Source organism: Pelodiscus sinensis, chromosome 3 (genome assembly GCF_049634645.1).
Source record: "Pelodiscus sinensis isolate JC-2024 chromosome 3, ASM4963464v1, whole genome shotgun sequence".
NCBI classification, from domain to species: domain Eukaryota; kingdom Metazoa; phylum Chordata; order Testudines; family Trionychidae; genus Pelodiscus; species Pelodiscus sinensis.
This window is the reverse complement of record NC_134713.1, coordinates 106,186,215-106,208,859: the sequence shown is the minus strand read 5'-3', so window position 1 is coordinate 106,208,859 and position 22,645 is coordinate 106,186,215. Positions and strand designations below refer to the sequence as shown.

The 22,645-nt window shown below is 42.3% G+C and overlaps 1 protein-coding gene across 8 annotated transcripts in view; it reads right to left on the bottom strand.

Annotated features, from left to right (window-relative positions):
- Positions 1-22,645, bottom strand: part of TAB2 (TGF-beta activated kinase 1 (MAP3K7) binding protein 2) — a 121,527-nt gene that overhangs the window by 12,721 nt on the left and 86,161 nt on the right. For all 8 annotated transcript variants that reach the window (XM_075924402.1, XM_075924403.1, XM_075924401.1 and 5 more), the window contains 3 exons: positions 20,513-22,007; positions 7,270-7,430; positions 6,654-6,747 (listed from right to left, as the gene is read on the bottom strand). In XM_075924402.1, the coding sequence (XP_075780517.1) occupies positions 6,654-6,747; positions 7,270-7,430; positions 20,513-22,007 (1,750 nt within the window). The remainder of the gene's footprint in view (positions 1-6,653; positions 6,748-7,269; positions 7,431-20,512; positions 22,008-22,645) is intronic.

The following is a 22,645-nucleotide window of genomic DNA, read 5'->3' as shown; positions in this document are numbered from 1 at the left end:
AACACCCCTCACCCGTGTGTAGGCCTGGGGCTGACTGCAACACAGAGGGAGCTGGGATGTCAGAGGGGTTTTGCTAGTGAGGCTTCAGCTGGCCAGATTAGCAGCTGAAGTGCTCAGTGTGATTGGTTTGTGACCTGTTTGGGAAGGTCTCCAGTCAGGGGCTGTAAGTAGCCCTTGTTTTGAGCAATTCGCCCAGAGAGGACTTCCTCACCTAGGCCCAGAAACAGCCCGATCCGTCAAAAGCACACACAGAGACAACCATCTTGAAGGATCTTAGTTACTGTACAAGGTGAGTAACCTCTCCTTCTTCAAGGAGTGTCCTTGTGGATGCTCCACTTTAGGTGATTATGAAGCAATAGTCATGTTTAGTAGAGGGAGCTTTGGTAGGCTTGGACTGACTGTAGACAGCATGGTAGCATACAAAAACCCCAAGTACGTCTCTACAGCATAATAGCTGGCAAACACATGTGCTGCAGCCCAGGTGTCAGCTCTGCAGATGTCATTTATGGTTACATCCTTGAGGAAGGCTGTGGATGCTTCTATCACTCATCAAATGGGCTTATAGTGTTGCTAGGGGCTCTTGTTGAAAGATGTTATACGTGAGGCATATGCATCCGGAGATCCATGTAGAGAGTCTGTGTTTTGAGAAAGGTGTTCCCTGAGATCTCTCCGTTGAGACAGAGTATTGTGGACTTCCAGAAGGGTTTTGTGCATTGCAGGTAAAAAGGCAATTGCCCTGCTGACATCATAGGTATGTAGGACTGCCTCTCTGTTGTCCTTATGAGGCTTGGGTAAATCAGTTTGTTGCAATGGAAACAGTTAAGTACTTTAGGGAGGAATTTTGGGTGTGGGTGAAGGACTACTTTATCCTTATGGAAAAGAGTATGTGGAGGGTCCATCATAAGAGTTCCAAGTTGGCCCTCCCTGAGTGCTGATGTGATGGCCACTAGAAAGGATACCTTCATAGACAGGTAAAGCAATGAACAAGTTGCCATGGGTTCAAATGGTTTTTCCATTATTGCTCTCAGTACTAAATTTCGGTCCCACGCTGGAGTGTGGTCCTTTATTGGGGGAAACATATTTTGGAGGCCCTTGAGGAAGCACTTGGCTGAGGGGTGTGCAAAGGAGGAGTGACCATCTATCTGTGGGTAGAATGCTGTAACTGCAGCTAGGTGTATCCTGATAGAACTAGGAAAGTCCGATGTTCCTTAAAAATAGCAAGTATTGGAGTATCTGAGAGAGGTCTGTAGATGAGGGCAAGAAGTTCTGACTGTAGCATCATAATGTGAAACGGTGCTATTTATGTACATATCTTCCTTGCAGCTGGTCTATGACAGTTAAGGATGACTTCCTGCACTGGTATGGGGCATGCCTCTTCAAGTTGAGTTAGTCTACAAGGAGACACACCTGAATGTGCAGGGTCTGCACACTAGGGTGGTGTGGTCCCCCGTTGTTCTGAGCAAAGAGAGACAACATCTTCGTGGTGCTTCGCACTGAAGCCACCCTCATATGTAGGAAGTATGGAAACCAGGTTTGTATGGGCCATTTGGGGACTACAAAGCTGACCCATGCTTTGTCTTTTTTATTTTGAGGATAACCTGTTGTAGGACTGGAAAGGTGAGAATGCGTATAGGAGAGATGCATACTATTTTATTGTGACTGCATGCCCCAGTGACTGGGGATCTATTTATGCCCTGAAACAATAGCAAGGACACTTGGTTTTCGAGCTGCTTATGAATAAGTCTATAGTGGGGTATTTACTCTGACTGAATAGGGGAACAAAACATGGAAGGGGTGGGTTCCCACTCATGATTCTGTGGAAAGTGTCTGCCATATGTCCTAGGAGTTGGAGGCATTCATGGGCTGGTCTGTGCAAAAGAAATCAGGTCCATGATTGCTGTGAATCTCTGTACTGGGAATGATGTTGTTGCTGTTGTGCAATCTAACTGCGTTCCTATGAATTTCAAGCGATGAATGGTGATGACTGCCTGGTCTGTGTCATGGGCTGTTGGACCTTTTAGTAGGCAATCATCCAGATATAGGGAGATGGTAATTTCCATTCTGTGCAAGTGTGCTGCCATCACTACAAGGACTTTGGAGAAGACCCGTGGGACTGTGAAGAGTCCAAACGGAAGCATCCTGTACTGAAAGTGATAATTGTGAATGGCCAATTAGAGGTAATGCCTCTGCGTCAGGTATATGGAAATATGGAAGTATGAGACCTGTAGGTTGAGTGTAGACAGCCAGTCTCCCTTCTCTAAGGCAGGGATAATGGTGGCTAGGGTTACAATCTTGAATCATCATGTGCGAATGAACTGGTTGAGGTTGTGGAAGTCCAGTATGGGTCTCTCATCTTTGTTTTCTTGGTTGTAAGAAAACAGTGGGAGTGAAATCCCTCCTCTGTGTACATGCTCTATGGCTCCCAACTGCAGGAGGTGGTCCAGTTCCTGCATGAGAACGGCTTCATGAGAGAGGTCTCTGAAGAGGGACAGATAGGGTGGGAGGGGAAGAGGGGTAACAGAGGGGATACAGTAACCAGTTCCCAGTATCTTTAGCGCCTATCTATCCATGGTAAAGCTTGATAACATGAGGCTAGTCCATTTTCAAATGGCATAGAGAAGTTCAATTGCTGCCTTGGAGATATCAGGACTGTCACACCCTCAACCAACACTTCAAAAGATTTGATGTGATGCTGAGGGTTGGTCTGCTGGCTGTGTGCGTCTATTCTGCCGTTGTTGGCATTTGTTATAATGCCTCTGTTGTTGCATGAAAGGCACTGATCTATAGCTTTGAGTAAAAGATCTGCCTTGTTTTCTCTTTGTGCCAGGAATGTGTATGCCCAGCGTCTTTTATACAGTGTGGAGAGAGACATCCGTGGATTTGGCAAAGAGTTTTGACCTCCAAAGGGCAAGTCTTCAACCATGGACAGAACCTCCCTGGGGAAGCTGCAAAGTTGTAACCATGGTGCTCGTCTCATGACAACTGCAGAGATGAACCAAGCTTCTGTATCAGCTGAATCCAGTGCAGCCTGAAGTGCTGTGCGAGCAACCTCATTAACACTGTCTCTGAATTGGTCTTATCTTTTATTGAATATTTGCTGGACAACAAGCATCATTTGGTCAAAGATGTTGTGCGTATACTTTGCCAAGAGTGCTGCATAACTAGAAATGCACAGTTGGAGGATGACTGAGGAGTATGCTTTCCTGCCAAACAGATCCAACTGCTTCCTATCTCTGTCCTATGGTGTTGTACTGGCTGTCTGTCCCTCTGATTCACGGTCCCCACAAGGGAACTAGGAGTGGGATGTGAGAACAAAAAGTCTGCCCCTCAGGGTCCTATATAATATTTTTTTGTTCGACCTCTTACAGATTGGAGGTATCGTGGCTGGGGTTTGACAAACGGTTTTTGCTGGATCCATTAGGGCATCCATCATTCATGGGAAAGTTATAGAGAATATCCATCAGCTTCTGCTGATTCTCCAGCATGTTTGAGAGTGGACTCCCCAAGGCAGCGATTCCCAACCACCGGCTGCAGGCCTCTGGTTGCTGTGCCGTGGCGTCTCTGGGGGTAACACCCCACAACGGGAAGGAGACCCGCACATGCCTGGTGCAGCATAGGGCTAGGTAAGGGGGTGGGGCAGGCACTGGTGGCTCTGGGGGTGGGGCTAGTGCTTGGGGGCTCCAGAGGCCGCACTAGTAATGGGGGGCTATGGGAGCAGAGCTGCTATTGGGAGGCTCAGAGCAGGACACTTGTACTGGGGGGTGGAGGGGTTGGGTGTAGCAGACTCTGGAGTCAGTGGCTAGTGCTGGGAGGTAGCAGAGGGGTGGGGGGATCTAGGGGTTAGGACTGGCACTGGGAACTCTGGAGTCTGGGCTTTTGGTGGACCAGCAGCACCCCACCTGCATATTCACAATTTTCATAATGAATATGCATATAAAATGCTACCGGTCCACGAAAAGTTTGTGAATGGGTTTACCAGTCCCTGGTATCAAAAAGGTTGAGAACCACTGCTCCAAGGAGTCTGCTACTCTTCTATATACTCCTAGAAGGATATAAAATCATCCCCTGAAGTTGGAGGAGGGGGCATGAAGGTGTCATCTGGTAATAAGGATAAGTGTATCGGTGGGGGAGAGTCAGGTGTCTATTTCTCCCCTGTCACATCAGGATCCTCTTCCTCCTTAGTCATAGACTGGTTGGGTGACTGGGTAGTCGGTGCTTGAGATCTGGGTGCTGGGGAAGGCTTTGGTAGCTGCTGAGGTTGCTGTGCCTGATATGAGGCTAAGGATCCCAGAATGGCCAGTTGCGAGGAATTAGTGGTGGTAACCACAGGGGTGGGGTGGGGTTGCCATTGAAGAGGCTGTTTGCTGGGCCTTGGCGAGGAGTGCCTCGAAGTATGGACACCCAGGGGCTCCTCTTCCTTATCATTGGAGAACAGTGAAGTAGATCCAACTGGTGTAGAGGAGAGGATGAAGCAGAAAGTGTTCAGGGTGCCATTAGTACTGAATAATGTTGTTCCCGGCACTGAGGATACTAGCAAGTCTGCACTAGTGGTAAATGCCTGCGGCGCCAACATAATAGTTACAGGCCCTGGTACTGAGGACAGCTGTGCTGCTGAGCTCTGCACCAATGGTGCTGAATGCTTGGTCTGCACCAACGATGCGGTGGCATGGTGGCGCTTGGTGCCAAAGCTGCACATGGTCTCGCTGGTGCCCGTGCCAATGGTGCCTTGGCTGGTGCCTATTGAGAGCCTTGTGTTTAGTGTGGGTCTGTGCCTTGGAGGTGGTCCATGCCCTGTTTTTTTAGTCTCAGCCCTTACTGGTGCCAGACTTGGCTGGTGCCTCTCATTTTGTGCCTCAAGTGCAACTGGTGCCAGAGCTGATTTCTTCAGGAGAGAGCATTTCCTCATGTGGGAATCAGCCACAGAATAGGAATGTGACCTTTTCTTGGAATGACTGAATCTGCTCAGGGTCCTCTGAACTCAATCTTGAGGGAACTGCTCTCTCAGAGACCACCACTAAAGAAGGTTGTTTAGATGGTGTAGTGTGCTCTGGAACTGAAGCTGGGTGGACAGACTACTCAAGGACCATCATTTTTAATTGGAGTTCTCTCACTTTTCTGGTCCTGGATGCAAACTTCTTGCAGTGAGGCCCTGATTCCATAGAATGCTCCTTACCACAACAATGGACACACTGAGAGTGCCCATCAGACGCAAGTATGGGCAGCCTGCAGGTTATACAACTTTTAGAGCCAAGTGAACCAGGCATGTCTGTTTTACAGTTTCTGCAAAGCAGGAACCTTGAAGAAAGAAAAGGCTAACTATTTCACTTTTTTTTAAAACAATAAATAGAACTATACTAATTAAACTACTGTGAACTAACAAGAAACTACCAAACTGTACTAACACATTAACAACTAGCTAATACTTGAGAGCGACTTCTGGGTTTTGATCAAAGCCAACAGTTGTAGAGAAAGAACTGAAAAGACAGTTGGCTGCGCATGTGGAGTAGCTGCTTCAAACGGCGCGTGCTGGCTGCCCTGTGTGCGCAGCCAACCCAGGGCACTGCTGCCAGAATTCTCTGATTAGAAGTGCAGTGGTCCTCAGACACCTAACATGGAGCCCCAAGAGGGACACTCCTCGAAGAGTCTTGATTTAGTCAGCAGCTCAGGATGACAGACTGATTTCCCTAAATAACTTTCAACTAAAGTTTTGTATATATAAAAAGGATTATACAGGTAGTTTTCACCTACCTCTTTCACATATTTCAGTTTTTTAGATAATTTTATTCAAAGAAAGGCATTATTTCCCATGAGCTCCCTAACCATAATTAAGCTCATAATTATGAAAAACGTAATGTATAAAAGCTACATACAGGTTACTGCTGAGGTGCTATTCATGTGGGGGTTACTTCATTTGAATTTCTTCAATTGTATATGTTTAATCTCTAAATCCTAATGTTTCATAAACTCTCTCTCTTGTTTTAACTTCCTCTTAAATAAATCTTATCAAATCTCAAAGTGTTTTACTCAATGACTTCTCTTCTTGGATGTCATCAATCCTTCTCTTTTTCTGTTTCTTAGTTACATCCTGGGGCTCAAAACTTCACTGTAATATTATCTTCACTACATGCCCATCTTCTTCTTCCTAACCTGCAGGTGCACAATCTTGGTCTTTAATGACCAAAGAATCCAAAATCAAGAGGGGAAAAAAAGCTTGTGTCCCTGCAGATGGGGAGGGAGGACATACTGGAAGCAAACCTATAGCATAGTTTTAACTACCTATGGCTAGATAGTTGACAGAAAAAAGTGGGAATGTTGACCATGGATTCAGAGAAACTTATTCCATTCGCTATGACTTTTTTTTTTTTAAAAAAAAGCTAGCTAGATTTCTCCAATGTTACAAAATAATTTACTTCTATACTTATGGCAAGCATGGTGTAATAAATGTCAACCACTGATTTTTATTTGAGGGGATAGAAAATGAGATTATAAAACCAACCCAACCATGAGTTTAGAATGCAAGTATTTTCATAGCCACACTAAAATAATTATGATAAAGCAAATAACATATGTCCTCCTGTATTGCTTAGCCTGGTATCTAATTTATATGTCAAGAAAGTTTGCAGTTGCTGATGCACTGAGAAAGCATACTGTACCTCTTGCTTGAAAAAGATCAATCTCTTTGGTTAGGCAATCTATGTCTATCTGCAGCTGTCTGTTACAACTTCGCAACTGTTGCATTTCTTCCAGCTGAAAAAACAAATCTGTTAGACTGAGTTTTCCCACTTCAATATCAATCACCATTCACACATAGGAAATGTACATTTAAGCTTATTTTTGGCCTGGAGATGCATCAGCCATCCCTTTGCCATGGCTTTTAATCCTCACAGATCATCTTGGTGTACAATTGACAAGAGACAGTTAAAGCACAAAAGGAGGTGGTGAAAGGTGTGCTATGAAACAGATTGTAAACTGAAGTTCTAGTACACTGATGCTCCAATTAGAGACTTTCAAACTAGCCTATTGAAATATGGTGTGCATTGTACTATCCTTGATAGCTTCTGAGAAAGTTCAGTGAGTGTGTAACCATAATTGCCAACTTAGCAGTTCTTGCTACGAGGGGCATATTATACCTGTTTATACCTATATTTGGAATGACACTGTATTTAGAATTAAATTGGTAGCCAATGTGCCATTTACTGAATTATGAAAGATCATGCTTATGGGTTTGCATTTTACAGAGATTGCATGATACAGAGATTTTTGACTTACTGAAGGAATTTGAGAAACAGAATTCGATCTTTTCAGCCGCCTTCGTGTCAGATTATTCTCCATTTCATTGACCTCTGATTTTAGATTATCCAACTTTTTCTTTTGAATCTCAAGTTCATGTTGAAGTCGCTCCATCCTGGCTTTCTGGTGTATCAGTAAAGCTGCAATAATATCAGCAAAACAAAGTCCCATTTTAGTTAATTTATTATCCACCCTATGAAACTTTTGATAACTAAAAATGAAATCCAATATCCTTCTGGAAAAGTGATCTATATGAATGCTTTTTCATGCTTCTCACAAGAATGCTTTGGTTATGTAAAACCACACATCTCATTATACTTCTGAATAAAGAATGAATCAAGTATTTCATCTGCATTATAATCTAAAGGGTCTAATATGTTATGTCTATGTAGTTTTGTCTGGTTTTTATTGTCTGCCTTTGTAGCTTGGACATGTTATAAAACAGGATAACAATGGTAAGCCAATGAACCGTGTAATATTTGAAAACATACAAGCACAAAACATTTGCCTTTTTTGTACTTTTCATTGCCTGTTTCTTTGTGAAAGGGGGGAAGGAAGGGAGAAACCAATAAAAAAATCATTCAAAAAAATCTAAAGGGTTAGAGAAAAGAAATCTGGGCAATAAATCTTCACAAATTATCAGAAAACAAGTTAATTTAGCCACATATTACATTTGGTAAAAATAAGCTTTCACAAAATATATGGTCAAAATTGTAATGGGAAGAGTAAAAGACAAAACAAAAAAATCCTAACCCTTTGCACTATGTTCATTTCAAACACCACAGAATTTTAATGAACTATGAATACATTATCCAAAGTAGATTTTAAAAATAAAGCATGCCTCTACTGCAGAACATATCATAGTCCTAGAATTAAATGCTAAGCCTTGAGTTAAACTAGGAGTTTTATTAATGGCAGAAAGATGGCATATGAAAAAAGACAGGAAAATAAACCAAAACTTCACAAGTAATATGGCTAGAAAGTGGTTATAGTAATTACAGTACATAGCAATTTATTTATTTGAATGATGACTCAGAACTATTAATGTTAGATTCCAATTTCTGATTCTGTTCAGTGTACTGCTACTATTATCCACAAAGCAAATGGTCAATAGTGGGCTAATATACAAACACTGAGGTTAGGGTTTAGGTCTCATAGCATTTTAAAAGAGTGAAAATATCACACTAAATTCAGATTCATTTTGCAGCTTACCCCTTTAAAGCAAAGCACAATATCAGACTTCACCAAATCACTTCACATTCTAGCTGTACCTCAAAAAAAGGATCACCTATATTTATTGCACTCATTTGGCCTTATCTACTTCAGGGGTTGTCAAACTGAAGGCCATGATCCCTCAGGGGATTGTGAGGTTATTACCTGGGAGTCACAAATACACATCTCCGAGTTTGCTAGTAAGTCTGCTATGAAAAGTAATATTAACACAAATGTTACTGTAAAATACTGTAAATAGAAAACTGTGTTTTAACTTGGGGTGAAGGGTGTGTCACGCTGAGGCATGCTGTGTGAAAGGAGCTGTCAGTAGAAAACGTTTGAGAATCATTGGATTTGATACACGAGAAAATCTTGCAATTCAGTTTCTATATACATATTAGCTTACATTACAGACTAATTTAAAACTTCTCTTTTATTGTGACACTTTTGTAAAGCGCTGAGTATATTTACATGATTATTAATAAATACAAGTGGTTTACATAAGTGGCAGTAACAAGGGGCTATTTAAAAAGGGCGGGGTAGCAAGTAAACATTGTCCTTTAAAAGTGAAGGGGTCAGACAGATCCGTGCTTTTATATAAGCTTTAAAAAGAAGTGTATATACCTGGTGTATGTTGCAACTTTTTATTACAATTACTCTCCTATTTCTTCCACCTGCTTATCTTTCATTGACTGTAGGTTCTTTAGGTGTAAGGACGGTCTTATACTATATGTTTGTATAGTGCCTAGCATAACAAGGCTCCAACCCAATTAAGGCCTATAATATAATCATTATTAAATTCAGTCATAGGGATATAAGCAACTAGTTGACCATCTAATAAGCATAAGCTTTTCAGATAGTTGAGTAGTGACTCAACTAGTTGCTTCTCCCACCCCTTACTGCCTATATCAGAGAGAGGCAGCAAGGGGGGGAGGGGGAGAACACTGTCTCCAGGAATGGGAGAGGACACAGCAGGGAAACGGTGCGAGTGGGGACTGAAAGGCTGAAGTTCTGCAGTGGGAACTTCAGTGCTGCTTCAGTCCCCGCTCATGCCATTTCCCCACTGCGCCCCTGCCCCCACCGCAGGACTCTTGTACATTTCAAAGGCTGAAGTGCCGCAGGGAGCACGAGGTCAGTGAGGACTTACTACACTTAAAATGCAGAGCTGCAGCATGGGTAGCTCCTGGAGCTGGCACAAACCAGGACTGCTCAGTCCCAGCTCAAGCTGGTTCCTGGAGCTACTTCCACTGAGGTTCTGCAGAGCGGTCCTATGGACTAATCATATAGTCAATACAAACTGCATCGACTAGACGATTAGCCTGATAACTGCATTTTAACTTTGTTAAGTCACATATAATGTTAAAAGTAGTAGAGTAATTCCAATTGGTGGCATTAGATACAGCTGCTTTATTTTCTTTATTAATTGTTTAGTCTAGTTTATGGCTGTCTTAAGTAACATACTTAAGTTATTACATGATGGCTATTAGCAATACCACAATGAAACTGCAACACAACTTTTAATTAATACAAAAATTTTAAATATCTTTACATCCATATGCACAGTCAGATTGACTTGACATTTTCTATAGCAGTAGTAGCTTCAGGATTCAGTTTTGGTTGCAAATTTGGAGTCATTTGGACACGGATTTTTAAAGATATCATCCCCATTTCCTCCCAGTTATCCTTTTTAAACATACTCTGGGTCTAAACATAAATTTGCATTAAAACAAATGCTGAATTAGAACCAGATCCATAGTTCAGTGCAGGTCTGTGAGGACACTTATTTTTCAATAAAAATGGCTAAAAATAATTTAGCTTAATCAGTTTACCGCCACTCTTACCTTATACTGCCTTTTTGCACAGACATAGGAATAAACAGTGGGCACTAACCACATTTAATCACAGGACTTCTCCTGATGAGATCTAGTTTCTCACAAAGAAACACCTGCAAAACCTGACTGTTAAAAAAAGTTACTGGATTTTGGAGGTAGGGGCAGAATTCCTAAGATACAGCAACAGGAAATCACGAATTCAAGTCTCCTCAATTATGAAGTACGTAAAAATATTGATCAACCTAGGCCATCACTACCCCATGGGAAAGCAACACATCTTTTCCTCCTCACACTACATCTTTCAAAGAAAATGATTTAATGTAACTTTAGTTATTTCTAACAGTGCTGGGAATACAACCCAAATCTGCTCTGTGGCAAATCCAACTCCCATCCACTCAACCATACTATCTTGAAATGAATCTGCCGAAGCTGAATTCTTTGGATAATTACAATGTAGTAATTGTGTGCTTTGAATGAAGGGCTGCAAGACAACAAAAAGGTAGTCTTGTTCAGGCAATGGACTGGGGCTCTACACATTTGTCCAGTCCTGAGCTCTATTACAGGCTTCCTATGTGATGCTAAGCAAATCACTTAAACAAGGTATAGAAGACACCCTACTTTATAGGGTGTATAGAAGACACCCTACTTTTGTGAGTTTTAGGAGTAATAGCAGCCTTATGATTAATACATTCGATTGGGACTATGCAGACCTGGGTTCCAAGTCCTCTCTTCTCATCCCTGCCCCCAAGCTTCTGCTCCTCATCCCTTTGCATTGAAAGCAGGCTGCCTCCTTCTCTTCCTTCCTTCCTGGGCACCAGCAGGGGAGCATTAGGAACACAGGCGACACAGGCTCCCCATTCTCACTTCTGGTGTTCAGAGCTGCAGCTTGTAGGGGCAATAACAGGAAAAGTCCAGCTTAGCCCCTGCAGCTCCTGAAGGCACATGTTCAGTAGTTCTGTGGAAATTACTTATGTGTTGGTCAGCTGGCATGCAGGAACAGTGCAGAGATGGAGCATTCTTAGTTCAGATTAAATCTGCAGAGAATTGTTTTAGCTAAACTCTAAACCTGTACTGAATGGAGATTTTTCCAAATTTGGCTAAATTTGGGTAGAGTTTAGTGAACGGTAAAAAGCCCATTTTTAACAACGGAGGCATAACCTTCCTCAATTTCAAATCTTTGCACCAATTCCTCCCCTTCAAGATGAACCTCAGAAGGTACACAGTTATTGCAGCAACCTTCTCAAGGTTCTCAAAGTGGGAATATGGGGAAAGCTTGCCTCTAGTCCTAGCTCCTGAAGATAAGGGAAGCACAAAATCCCTTTTCTCTACAAAATTTCCAATGTTGGGTAGAGACTTCTCAATTCACCCTCCTACTTCTGTTGCTAGCTGAGCTCCTCACAATCACTAGACAATCTGATCTCTCCAGAGTTACAAGAGTTGCCCTTGAAGTGTGTCAACTTTAAGGCTGACTCTTCATCTCCTGTTTTCCCAAGATTTGTGTTCTGTTTATTCGTTTACTTAAACAACAAATGGTCTGGTAGCACTTTATAGACTAACAAAACATGTAGATGGTATTATGAGCTTTCGTGGGCATAGTCCACTTCTTCAGATGACTGGAGTTTTGAGTTTAGGATGTGCAGACCCCAAAAAAATAGGGGAGAAGGGAGAGGAGGGAAGGGAAAAAAAAAGAAGGGGGTGGAAAACAAGGAGCAGAGGGTATGAAAATATCAAAGAGAAAAACAAGTAGGCAGAACTGGTAACCTATAAGCACCTAAAGATTGGATAGTTAAAAGAAGCACATAAGGATCACAGAATAACAATTAGATAGGAAGAGTACTGACACAAAAATCTACACAGACGAAAAGCTGTTGGCACCTTCATTGAACGTTAGGTTGATAATGTCCCTGCCATCTGTTATCTCGATTGAGAAGGTCATCAGTGTGAGAACTAAATTTGTGGATGAATTGTAATTCCAATGTGTCTCTATGTATTTGGCTTGTAGAATTGGTTCAACACCTCTACTGTTAGTCTGCTTACATTCCCCTTACATGAATGCTGGCTCTGAATTTAAAAGTTAGAATTTAATTCTTAAACCTCAAAGATGGGCTGGATGCAGTTAGCCAGAGTTAGTCCTTGGCGGGCTGCCAGCGTATTATTTACCTGCCTGTTTACAAGTAAGGCCACTGGCAGCTCACCTTTCATAGCCAATGGCAGTTGCGGAAGCAGTGCGGACCAGGACACCACTTCCCGCAGCTCCCATTGGCTGGGAACAGTGTTCCACAGCCAACAGCAGCTGCAAGTGGCTGTACCTGTGGGCATGAGAAAAAATAAAGCACCAGTGGCCCACCAGGGGCTAACCCTGGCAAACTGTCTCCAGCTTATTGCCCGCTCCTGTTCTAAGAGCTAATCTACACTTAAAATTTAGATGAAACTAGCTACGTTGCTCAGGAGCATGAAAAATTCACAGCCCTAAATGCTACAGTTAAACCAACCTAACTTCTTTTGTGTAAGCAGCTAGGTTGGCAGAAGAATTTTTCCTTCAACCTAGCTATGGATGCTCAGAGAGGTGAAAATGAATTACCCACATTAATGAAAAAGTGCCTTTATTCGTCATAATTTTTCACCATCTAGCTAGCATCAAGTTCTGGAAAACAAGGCCATTTTACTGCAGAGCTAAAAGAAATGTAAAATTTATCTGTAAAAACAGCAAATTTGTACATAAAGCATAAATCACTTTCACTTATCAAGCTGCAAAGGATACTTGTAATGTATTTTTAAAAAAACAATTTTAAAAAGGTCAACTTTAACAATATCACACTATTATATATCACCATATTACCAACGGTCCTGGATCGTCTCAATATTTAACTGTTAAACTTGAAATAAAGGAGATCCGTACAAATCTGATATACCTCTGTGCCAATAGGTGTGGAAAATTTTGAGAAACAGGAAATGGCCTTATCTTTCTAAATTTAAAATCTATTAATTAAACTGAAAATATTTGCATCAAAAGGCATTTTAATGACTCACGTATTCACAAACACATCATGATTTTGAAATACGATATAGGTTTCTATGATCACACTGACTGAATATAGTTTTCAATTTGAACTATGGATTAGAAAAACAAATTAACTGTTTTCTTAAATTTTTTTTCTAAATTACATTCAAAAATATATTACAAACTCAAAGGACTCCAAAGTTTGGACAAGCAACCTTAATTAGTGTAGTCGACTAACCAGTAAGCAAAAGCTTATAGGTTAATGCTATAGACTACACGCATTTCCCCCACCCCAACCAGTAAATTTTTTAGAAGGCTGGCAAGCAGCCCAGCTCAGTTCTGGCTCAGAGTTCGAGAGGTTTCAGGAAGAAGACTGGTAGAAAAATGGCCTGGCTGTTATGAAATTGAGACACCATCGTTGGTAGTTAGGCTGGATGGAGCACAGTTGGATCTTGTCCTTGAACACTGTGTAGGGCAGTTGTGACGCAAGGGCCTTGATTTCAGACCCCTTGGTTGAGGTGATCACAATCCAGGTGGTAATGTCACTGACTTCCAAGAGAAGCAGCAGGATGCACGAAAGCAACACTTCAAGTAGGGACTGGCGAATTTTGACAGAACCAGGTTTAAGTCCCCAGGATTCTGGGAAGTGGTAGGGGATGGTAGCTTACGGACCTGAAGATAATGTCTCTCCAGCCCCTTAAGAACACCAACCTACCTTTCACTGGTAGGTAGAAGGCTGAGATGGCTGGTAAGTGCACTTTAATAGATGTGAGGGGCAGGCCCTGCTGCTTTAAGTGGAGCAGATCAACTGAATGGAGGAATGAGAGAGAAAGAGAGAGAGTATTTTCAGAAGCTCTAAAAAGAAAAATGCATCCACTTGGCCAAGTAGGTAACCCTGATGGAAGGCTTTCTATTGCCTAGCAACATCTACTGAACCTGTTCTGAGCAAGCCTATTCTTTAGGGTTCAGCCACCAAGCATTCATGCAGATAGGTGCATGGAAGCTCAGCTTGAGTATAGCAACCAGCTTTGCAAGTGGTCTTGTGAAATCAGGTCTGGACAGAGTAGAAGCAAGAGATGGGTTGTTACCAAGAAATCCAGGGATGTTCTGAACCAATGCTAGGGAAGTCACATCACAACTATCAGAATAAGTCTTGCCCTATCCCATTTGTTTTTTAAGACTTGTTGAACCAAAGGGATTGGGGGAAAGACAAAGTATGAGGTCTGTCCAGGGGAGCAAGTAAACATCAGAGTTGGAGCCCAGACTCTGCCCATGCAGGTACCAAAACTGACAGCATTTCCTGTTCTGCCTGGTAGTGAACAAGTCCACCTGGGAGGCCCCCCATCTTTGGAAGATGAATCTGGTGATCGCTAGGTGAGGGGATGATTTGCGGTGAGAGGGAAAAAGAACTGCTGAGGTGATCCGCCAGTACATTCTGGTTCCTGGGAGATGTGATGCCTTGAGATGAATGGAATGCTTCATACAGAAATCCCACATACAGGTGGCCTCCTGACACAAGATTGTGCCCCTCCTGCTTGCTGAAGTAAACATGGCTGCATTATCATCTGTCATGACCTGCACCACCTCACCTAACACTTGGTATGCAAAGCATTCTGCCTTGAGCTTTCTGAATTTATGTGCACCCTGCATCTGACACATTTGAGACTAGGGCTACTGATGGTTATGGAGTAGCTAAGGGCATCCCTATCATTAACAATCTCTGGTTTTTCCACCAGGAAGTTGAGGATTGGAAACGGAACCATGACCACTAAGTCTAAGTGGTATCTGCTTGGGGAATAAACTGACAGTCACATCTGCAGGGGCCTGAGGCACAGATTTGCATGCTGAACCATATAAGTACATGCCACCATGTGCTCCAGTTGCTGGAGGCAAACCCAAGCTATTGTGATGGGGTGGACCATGGCACTAAATATCAGGTCCAGCATGATCTTGAACTGGATCTCTAGCAGAAAGGCACTGCCTTGGGTTGAGTCAAGTACTGCCCCAACAAATTCTATTCTCTGAACTGGGATACAGTTGACTTCTTCTCATTTATCAGCATGCTCAGTTGCTTGGAAGATGACCCAGACCATGCTGATGTGTTCTGTACTGGAGCCTGTGACACTTCTTGGATCTGTCAGTTTTCGAGTTACAGGTAGACTTTTATACCTCAACAGCTGAGGAAGGCTACTATGACCATCATATACTTTGTGAAAACCAAGGGGTTGCAAATAGGCTAAAGGGAAGAATGATGAATTGGTACTGGTATTGACCTGAGAAATCTTCTGTGGCTATGGAACATGGAAAAGTGAAAGTATGTGTCATTGAAATTAAGGGCATCAAACAAGATTCCTGGATCCAGGGAGGGAAAGATGGAGGCCAGGGAGACTGTCCAGAACTCCCGCTTCTTGAGATATTTGTTAAAGTGACACAGGTCCAACATGAGCTGGAGGCCCCCTTTGGCCTTTAGGACTATCGGGAGTAAAACTGTGACTGATATAGGGCCCTGATGTGCACATTCAAAAGCCTACTTTGCCTGCCAGAATATCTCTGAGACCCCAACTGGCAGGATAAGGCATATGGGAGTGCCTGGTGTCATTTATGTCGTCTCCCTTTTCTTTTGTAGAACTCCTGTCTTAGAGGCACAGAATATTGAGGAGGATGATAGAGTCTGAAAAGCTTCCTAGAATCTCAGTAGCCATGAAGTATCAGGTCTATCTGCTTTGAGAATGCAGAGAGCTTTTGATGGGAAGATCTTGGATAGACTATTGAATTTCACGAGGAAGGCCAGAGGCCTGGAGCCAAGAACAATAGCGGAAGCCATTGTCTTGGCCCCTGAGTTGATGGCCAGAGCTGCTGGATGCGAGATCCTGGCCTCATTCTTGCCTTTCTCCAAAAGGGCAGTGAACTCCTGCCTTAAATCTTGGGGGAGAGTTTTTAAATTTAGCCAAAGAGAACAAAACTGTATCTTACCTGCAGAGCTTGCTGTATGGAAATATGCAGTTGAAGGCTCTTTGTCAAATAAACCTTTTTTATGAAAAGGTCTAGTCTTTTGATGTCATTTTGCTTAGGGGTAGTGCTTGATTATATCCGCCTGTACCCTTTGTTTGCTGCAGACCAGCAGGAGCATGCGAGAACAGTTATTCAAACATACTTGCTGGCACACAGTATTTCTCTGCCCTTTTGGATTGGGATGCAGAGAAGAAAGTTTGCCACAGTGACTTGACAGATCACATCACCATCTCATTGATGGGCATGACCATCTTCGACCGAACTGCTGCAGACAGGATATCAATATGGCTGTGTGATGTCTCCTTGAGCTCCACACTTTACAAACCCAGGTTTGCAGTAACATGCTTAAGAAGTTCCTGATGGGCTCTGAAGTTATCCTGCCAAAGCAGGTTACTGGGTCCTGCAACTACTTGTCTGGGGAGGTTGAGATGACGGCTTGTACCAGAGGAGGGGCTTCTTCCTCAACTATATCCATTGAAGCCACCTCCTGGACATTGGTACCAGGATCAGGGCTTGGTGCTGAGTCAGAAGGAGCAGTAGCCCATCTCTTGGAAACCACCAATCAGGCACAATAGATGGGAGGATGTAGTGTCAGAGGAAATGCCCATGGGTTCCAGTAAGGCCAGTCTATCAGGTCAGTAACCTGTTTGCCAGGTGCTGGCAGGAGGATTAGCACTGATGTCTGGTGGTGCATAATTTGAGTACTGTAATGCATTTAGGAGGCACATAAGGTTCTTTTTCAGATTCAGAAGAAGAGTCTTCTCTCAGAGACCTTTGTGGAGTAGCATCCATATGTGCCTCTACTATGCAGGGAATCTGGGGAACAAAGATGACAGAGTTGCAAGGATAAGGGAAGTCTTTTCTCTAGAGGATGCCAGGGAGCCTGGTGCCAGGAAGGGGCCCAACACTCCTCCTCCCTTCCTTCTTGTCACTGAAGTTGGTGGTGTCCCCCTGGATTTGAAGAGACTGGCGGAAAAAGGTGGTCTCTAACCACTCAGAAAGCCTCTGAAGCTGCTGGCACTGCTGTGGCTTCCAGGAGTCAGCGGAGGTTCCTGTGCTGGATTCAATACTCTAGACAGAGTTGACGGTGCCATTGCAGGCCTGGGAGTGGCCTGACACAGGTCTCACTGTGCTGCCTTCTCCCCACTTGTCTCTCTTTTTCACTGGTAAGCACCTTCCATTGGTTCACTGCTTCTTGTGCTTCTTTCTCAGCATCAGAAATGGTGAATAGTACTAGGAAGAACTCTGTACTGGGGGTAGTGCTTTTAACCAATGCTGAAGTACTTGGAGCTACTTGGTTCTGAGATTATTCTGATGTGCTGAAAGAATAGGCTCTTGTACGACATGGAATTTCTCCCAAGCACTTTAAGAAGCTGGAATGCAGGTCACTCATGGGGATAGGTTTTCCACAAAGCTTGAAGCCTAGGCCCAAGGGCATACCTGAGGGCAAAGCAGTCCCTCATGACAGGAACTATATACACTAATGCTAATTACAAGAAAATTATAAACTCTGATTACAAATGAAGATACAATCTACAAACCACTGGGAAGAAGGCAGGGTGTGTAGTTCCAGAAAACATCATGGGCATAAGAAGGAACTGAGAGGGTGTGGTGCATGGTGCCAGAGAGCATTAGAGCAGGCCCAACAGATAATCAATGAGGGAAAATCTTCAGCAATGATGCACGTGACGCGCATATCCATAACATGGAATGGTCAAGAGCAAGGACTCAAAAACATGGACTTGTAATGAAACATGTCAGGCAAACTTACTGACAGATGTTACTATCTACACCACCTATAAGATTAAAAAAATAAACTATTTTGTCATACAAGAGACCCAAGTTTAGGACATCAGCTGAACTTCTGGTTGCTTGGATAGGGCAGATAAATAATAATCATGCGTATCAACTTCTGAATGATTTATAGTTGTAGCAAAGGATTACAGAAACCATAGCAGTTAGTGTGGATGAGTGGAAGAAAATATGTGCCGTCATCTGAAGCACTCCTCTGAATGCAGAATACTTGAGCAGCATTACACACAAGTGAAGGCTGAGGGCCCCATAGAGGATAGAAGCCCTCACTAATCAGAGGTAAAGGGACTTACCCCATGAAGTCAGAGCTAAGACAGCTTCTGACACACAGCTTCATGCTATGGCCATAGCCTACACTGTACACTGGCCATTTGTGTCTAAAAACCTGTAGACAATTTGAGACTTTATACACAAGTGAGGTCTAGTATAGGCAGAATCATTCAGTACTTTTGGAGGATGAACTAGTTCCTATGCAACCAGAAACCCTGAAGCAGCACTAGGTACAGAGAGCTTTGCCTATTCCTGATGCATCAGATGTTGATTGTAGGTGCACCTAGTACCAAGTAGGAATCATTGTTCAAAGAGCATTTGGCATTCAGAGCAAAGTCTGGTGGGAGCTGGGTGCAGCAGAAGGCAGTCCTACAAACAGTCTTTCAAGAAAGCCAGAACAGAAGAAAAACTGCACTAGAAATGCAAAGCAGTTGAATACTATGATCATTATATATATGCAAGATTAATTTTATTCCTAATGTTAATGAGGGTTAGAGTAAAACACTGCAGCATTCAAGAACCCCCCTAATCTAGGCAAGGAATTCTCAAGTTATTTCATTGTTAAATTTACCTCCTAACAGTTGATCTTAACAACATATACAGTAAACTTAGAACAAATTTGATTTTAAAATTCCAAATTGGTTAACAATAATTGAAGGGTCTCAAGAAGGTGAGAGGTGAATTATTCTGCAAGTTTTGTAGCCTCATAAGTATCGCAGGACTCAATCTGCATCATTTTCAAAATACTATTTTATTATGTTGAACCTCTCTAGTCTAGCATTCTCTGGTCTGGCATAATTTTACTTAGTCAACTGTCCACTTATTGTAGGTGTGGCCAAGTTTCCTGAGGTCCTAAAAAGTTTTACAGCCAGCAGTCCTGGTTCTCAGTGTTCTGTGCTGTTATTTAGCTCTACATTACCCCCAAATATCTTCTAAGAGACCAACAGGCAGTGGAAGTGCTGGTAATGCTGCTAAACACAAGTATGTTTTTCTGCTTTATCTACTTATCAGCTTGTGCCAATACAGTAAAATTGTGTAACAATACCACTTTGTTGTGAAGAGAGCTGATAGGCCTTGGCTAGGCATAGATTTACAGAATGTATCAGTACAGTACAGTTCAGTTATACATTATTAAATGTCATTGCAAGTGCTATTGCATTTATTCCTCTCCATGAAACAAAAATAAAGAGATCCCCCCACAACAATACTGACCTCCCGTGGTTCAGCAAATTCTCTGGTTTGGTACCAGTCAGGCCTGAAGGGTGCTGAACTAGAGGTTCAACCTGTAAAATCCTACTCCTCTTCACGTTAACAAATACATTTAAAATATGAACACACAAGAATAGTCGGATTAACAAGAGGAGTCCTTATCACTATGCAGTTCACTTGATTTTCACGTAATCTCATCCTCCTTCCTTCATCACACTACTATTCAGATTTTAACTTCTTTAGGATTGGTTTATTTTTCATATTTGTTTGTAAACACTAAAAACATGTTTGTGGATGGATGTCTGACAACAGAAACAGTGCAGTAAAAAAATCATTCCTACTCAACATTTGCAAAATGAACTAATAAAGGCAGTGCTATTCAGTGGGAACAGTGTCTGTCATCTGCTTGCCTGCAATCTGGTTCAACAATCTGCCAATAAGTCTGGACATTCGGTTTGTTTAAAATCAACTGAAATATGAGAAATCTATTCTAGAACAATCTACTAAAATTAGTATAGACAATTCCAATCTGGTAAAGTAAAGAAATCTACCCTGACTGCTAACTTAGAAAAAGCTCCCCAAAGCAGAAGGTGATTATAGATAAATGAACACAAAACAATAGAACCTTTTTTTTTTTTTTTTTTAACTTTCAAGTAATGAGCGAAAGCTACCTTTACCATGCAAACTTAAATAAGGACTGAGTCAAATGTGTGTTAATTATAAATTCATATTTCTGATTTAGAATATACTGAAGAGTGCAATGAAATAGGAGTTTTGTCAATTCCAAAACAGCTGATTGGTGGTTCTTGTTCTCCCTGAATATTAGCTCAGATAACTTGATAGAAATTTCTACAATTTACATTAAGAATATTACCTTGTGTATAGGCAGCATCATCAGATCCCACACTCAATTTCCGTGCATCATTGATCCTATCCACATGTGCTAAAACAGGGTCAGTAAGATGCTGGATTCCCTCTGGTTCTGTATAGTGATCAGGAAGGTTTAGAAGATTTGTAGGTTCAAAGGTTGGGGATACTACCCCTGGTGAAACTGCAGGGGGTTTATTTGGAGAAACTGTAATTTTAAAAGTATATTTTGTGTTAGGCTGCGTGACTACCACTCGAGGAGAGGTTGCAGTGGTGTTGTTGCCCACTGCTCGACTCTTGGGTGGATGGTGATGAATAAATGCAGGACCCATGCTTACTTGACCAGACATATTCCTAGAGGTAGTAGTTACCCCAGGATTTGTTGATATGAAGAGTGTTGGTTGGTTTCGCACAATCTGTTCATCTCCTGTTGTGGCATTTGCTGAAATGTAGACCTTAGGTTGACTGCGTGTGATCACTTCATCTGTATTCGGTGGACTGGCAGCTATGTAAACAGTGGGCTGACTTCTACTTAATGTCTGGCTGTTCAGGGAAGAGGGATTAGTGGAAGTGCGAGGACCAGATGAACGCAGCTTTGAAGAGCTGTTTCTTTGTGGTGGTTCAAGTTTGATTTCGATTTGGTTTTTGCGAGGTCCTGTTGAGATATTTTGAATGTTATATTGGCTGTGGGCAGCAGATTGTGAACTACCAGATGAATGAATCATGGGTGCTTGTGGAGTGGTGGGTGAACTGATAGGCATATAGACATGAGAAGTCTGGTGGCCTTGTTGGTTTGGCTGTGATGACTGTTGTGATGAGGTATGTGTAAGAGAATTGGATGTAGGAAGAGTAGTCCAGGGACTTGATTGTGAAGGCTGGTAGACTTGCTGAGGATGCATGGGATTGAACTGACACCCCCAACCTGGATGCTGCTGTGTCTGTCGAGCTGTACCACTTGGAGTTGTAATATAAGGCCTAATATAGATAGAATTTCCCTGTGGACTATTAAGTACAGGTGGAGGTACACCATGTATGTGCAAAGATGTAGGGGTATTGCGACCAGGCTGAATATTGGGGGCTAAAGTTACCATAATGGGATTGAATCTGGGTGTCTGCTGAGAGGGGCTAGATTTTCCTTTGCTGCCTATGTGAAATCCCAAGTGTCCTGGATTAGAAGTACTAACTGTATTAAAGAATCCCTGTGGAACTTGAGCTGGTGCTGTTTGTGGCTCTTGCTGAAACAGTTCATTGTTGTGCTGGCTGCCTTGAAGATGTCCATCACTAATGCTGTGAGCTAAAGTCCTACTTCCATTCATTCTACTTCCTTCTCTTCCGTGGTGATACACATTCTGTGACTGCAAATCTAAGTTAAGAGATGTCATGTGATTTCGTAATCCAGGAATCCCAGAATCATCCGAAAAACCTAGGTCTCCTTCACCATAGAGATACTTCGTGCTTTCCTGAGACAGAACTGCACAACAGGCATCCAAGTTATTATTATTCTATAAAAAAAAAAGAGTTTGAAGTTACTGATAAAATAAGGTCATATGCTCACATTGTATCAGCATTGAAAATTACTATGAAGCATCACATGAAAAGCTTTGAGTTGTTGGTCAACACAGCTGCTACACACGCATGAGGGGCTTGCATGTGAAGCTTACTATTATGAGAACCGTGACTCACTCCCTGGCACCATTGGCGGAGATTTGCATTGTTGCTGCAGTACTGACAGGGACATCTTTGACAAGCTAATACGGTATGGTACTCCTTGGATGAATACTTTTTGCTATTCCTCCCCACTTTCAGAACAATCTTCAGCATTGATCAAGACTCTGCTGAGGGGAAAACTGACAGAAGGGTTGGATTCAGAGTACCTGTAAATTATGGGTAAATAACTTGAAAAACAAAAACAATTTTTTTTTATTTAAAATGGTTTCCTAAAGATTTTAACGACTGACTTCATAACATAATACCATCTGCTGAACATAAAATGCCATATTTATAAATAAAAGAACATGCAGATTGAGGAAAGTGCACAGGAGAACAAAGATACTTCAAATAAGAATTTATTTAGAACCACAACAGCCACATACGAACAATTTCACCAGATGCAACGCTTTAAAGAAATACTGATTACAGT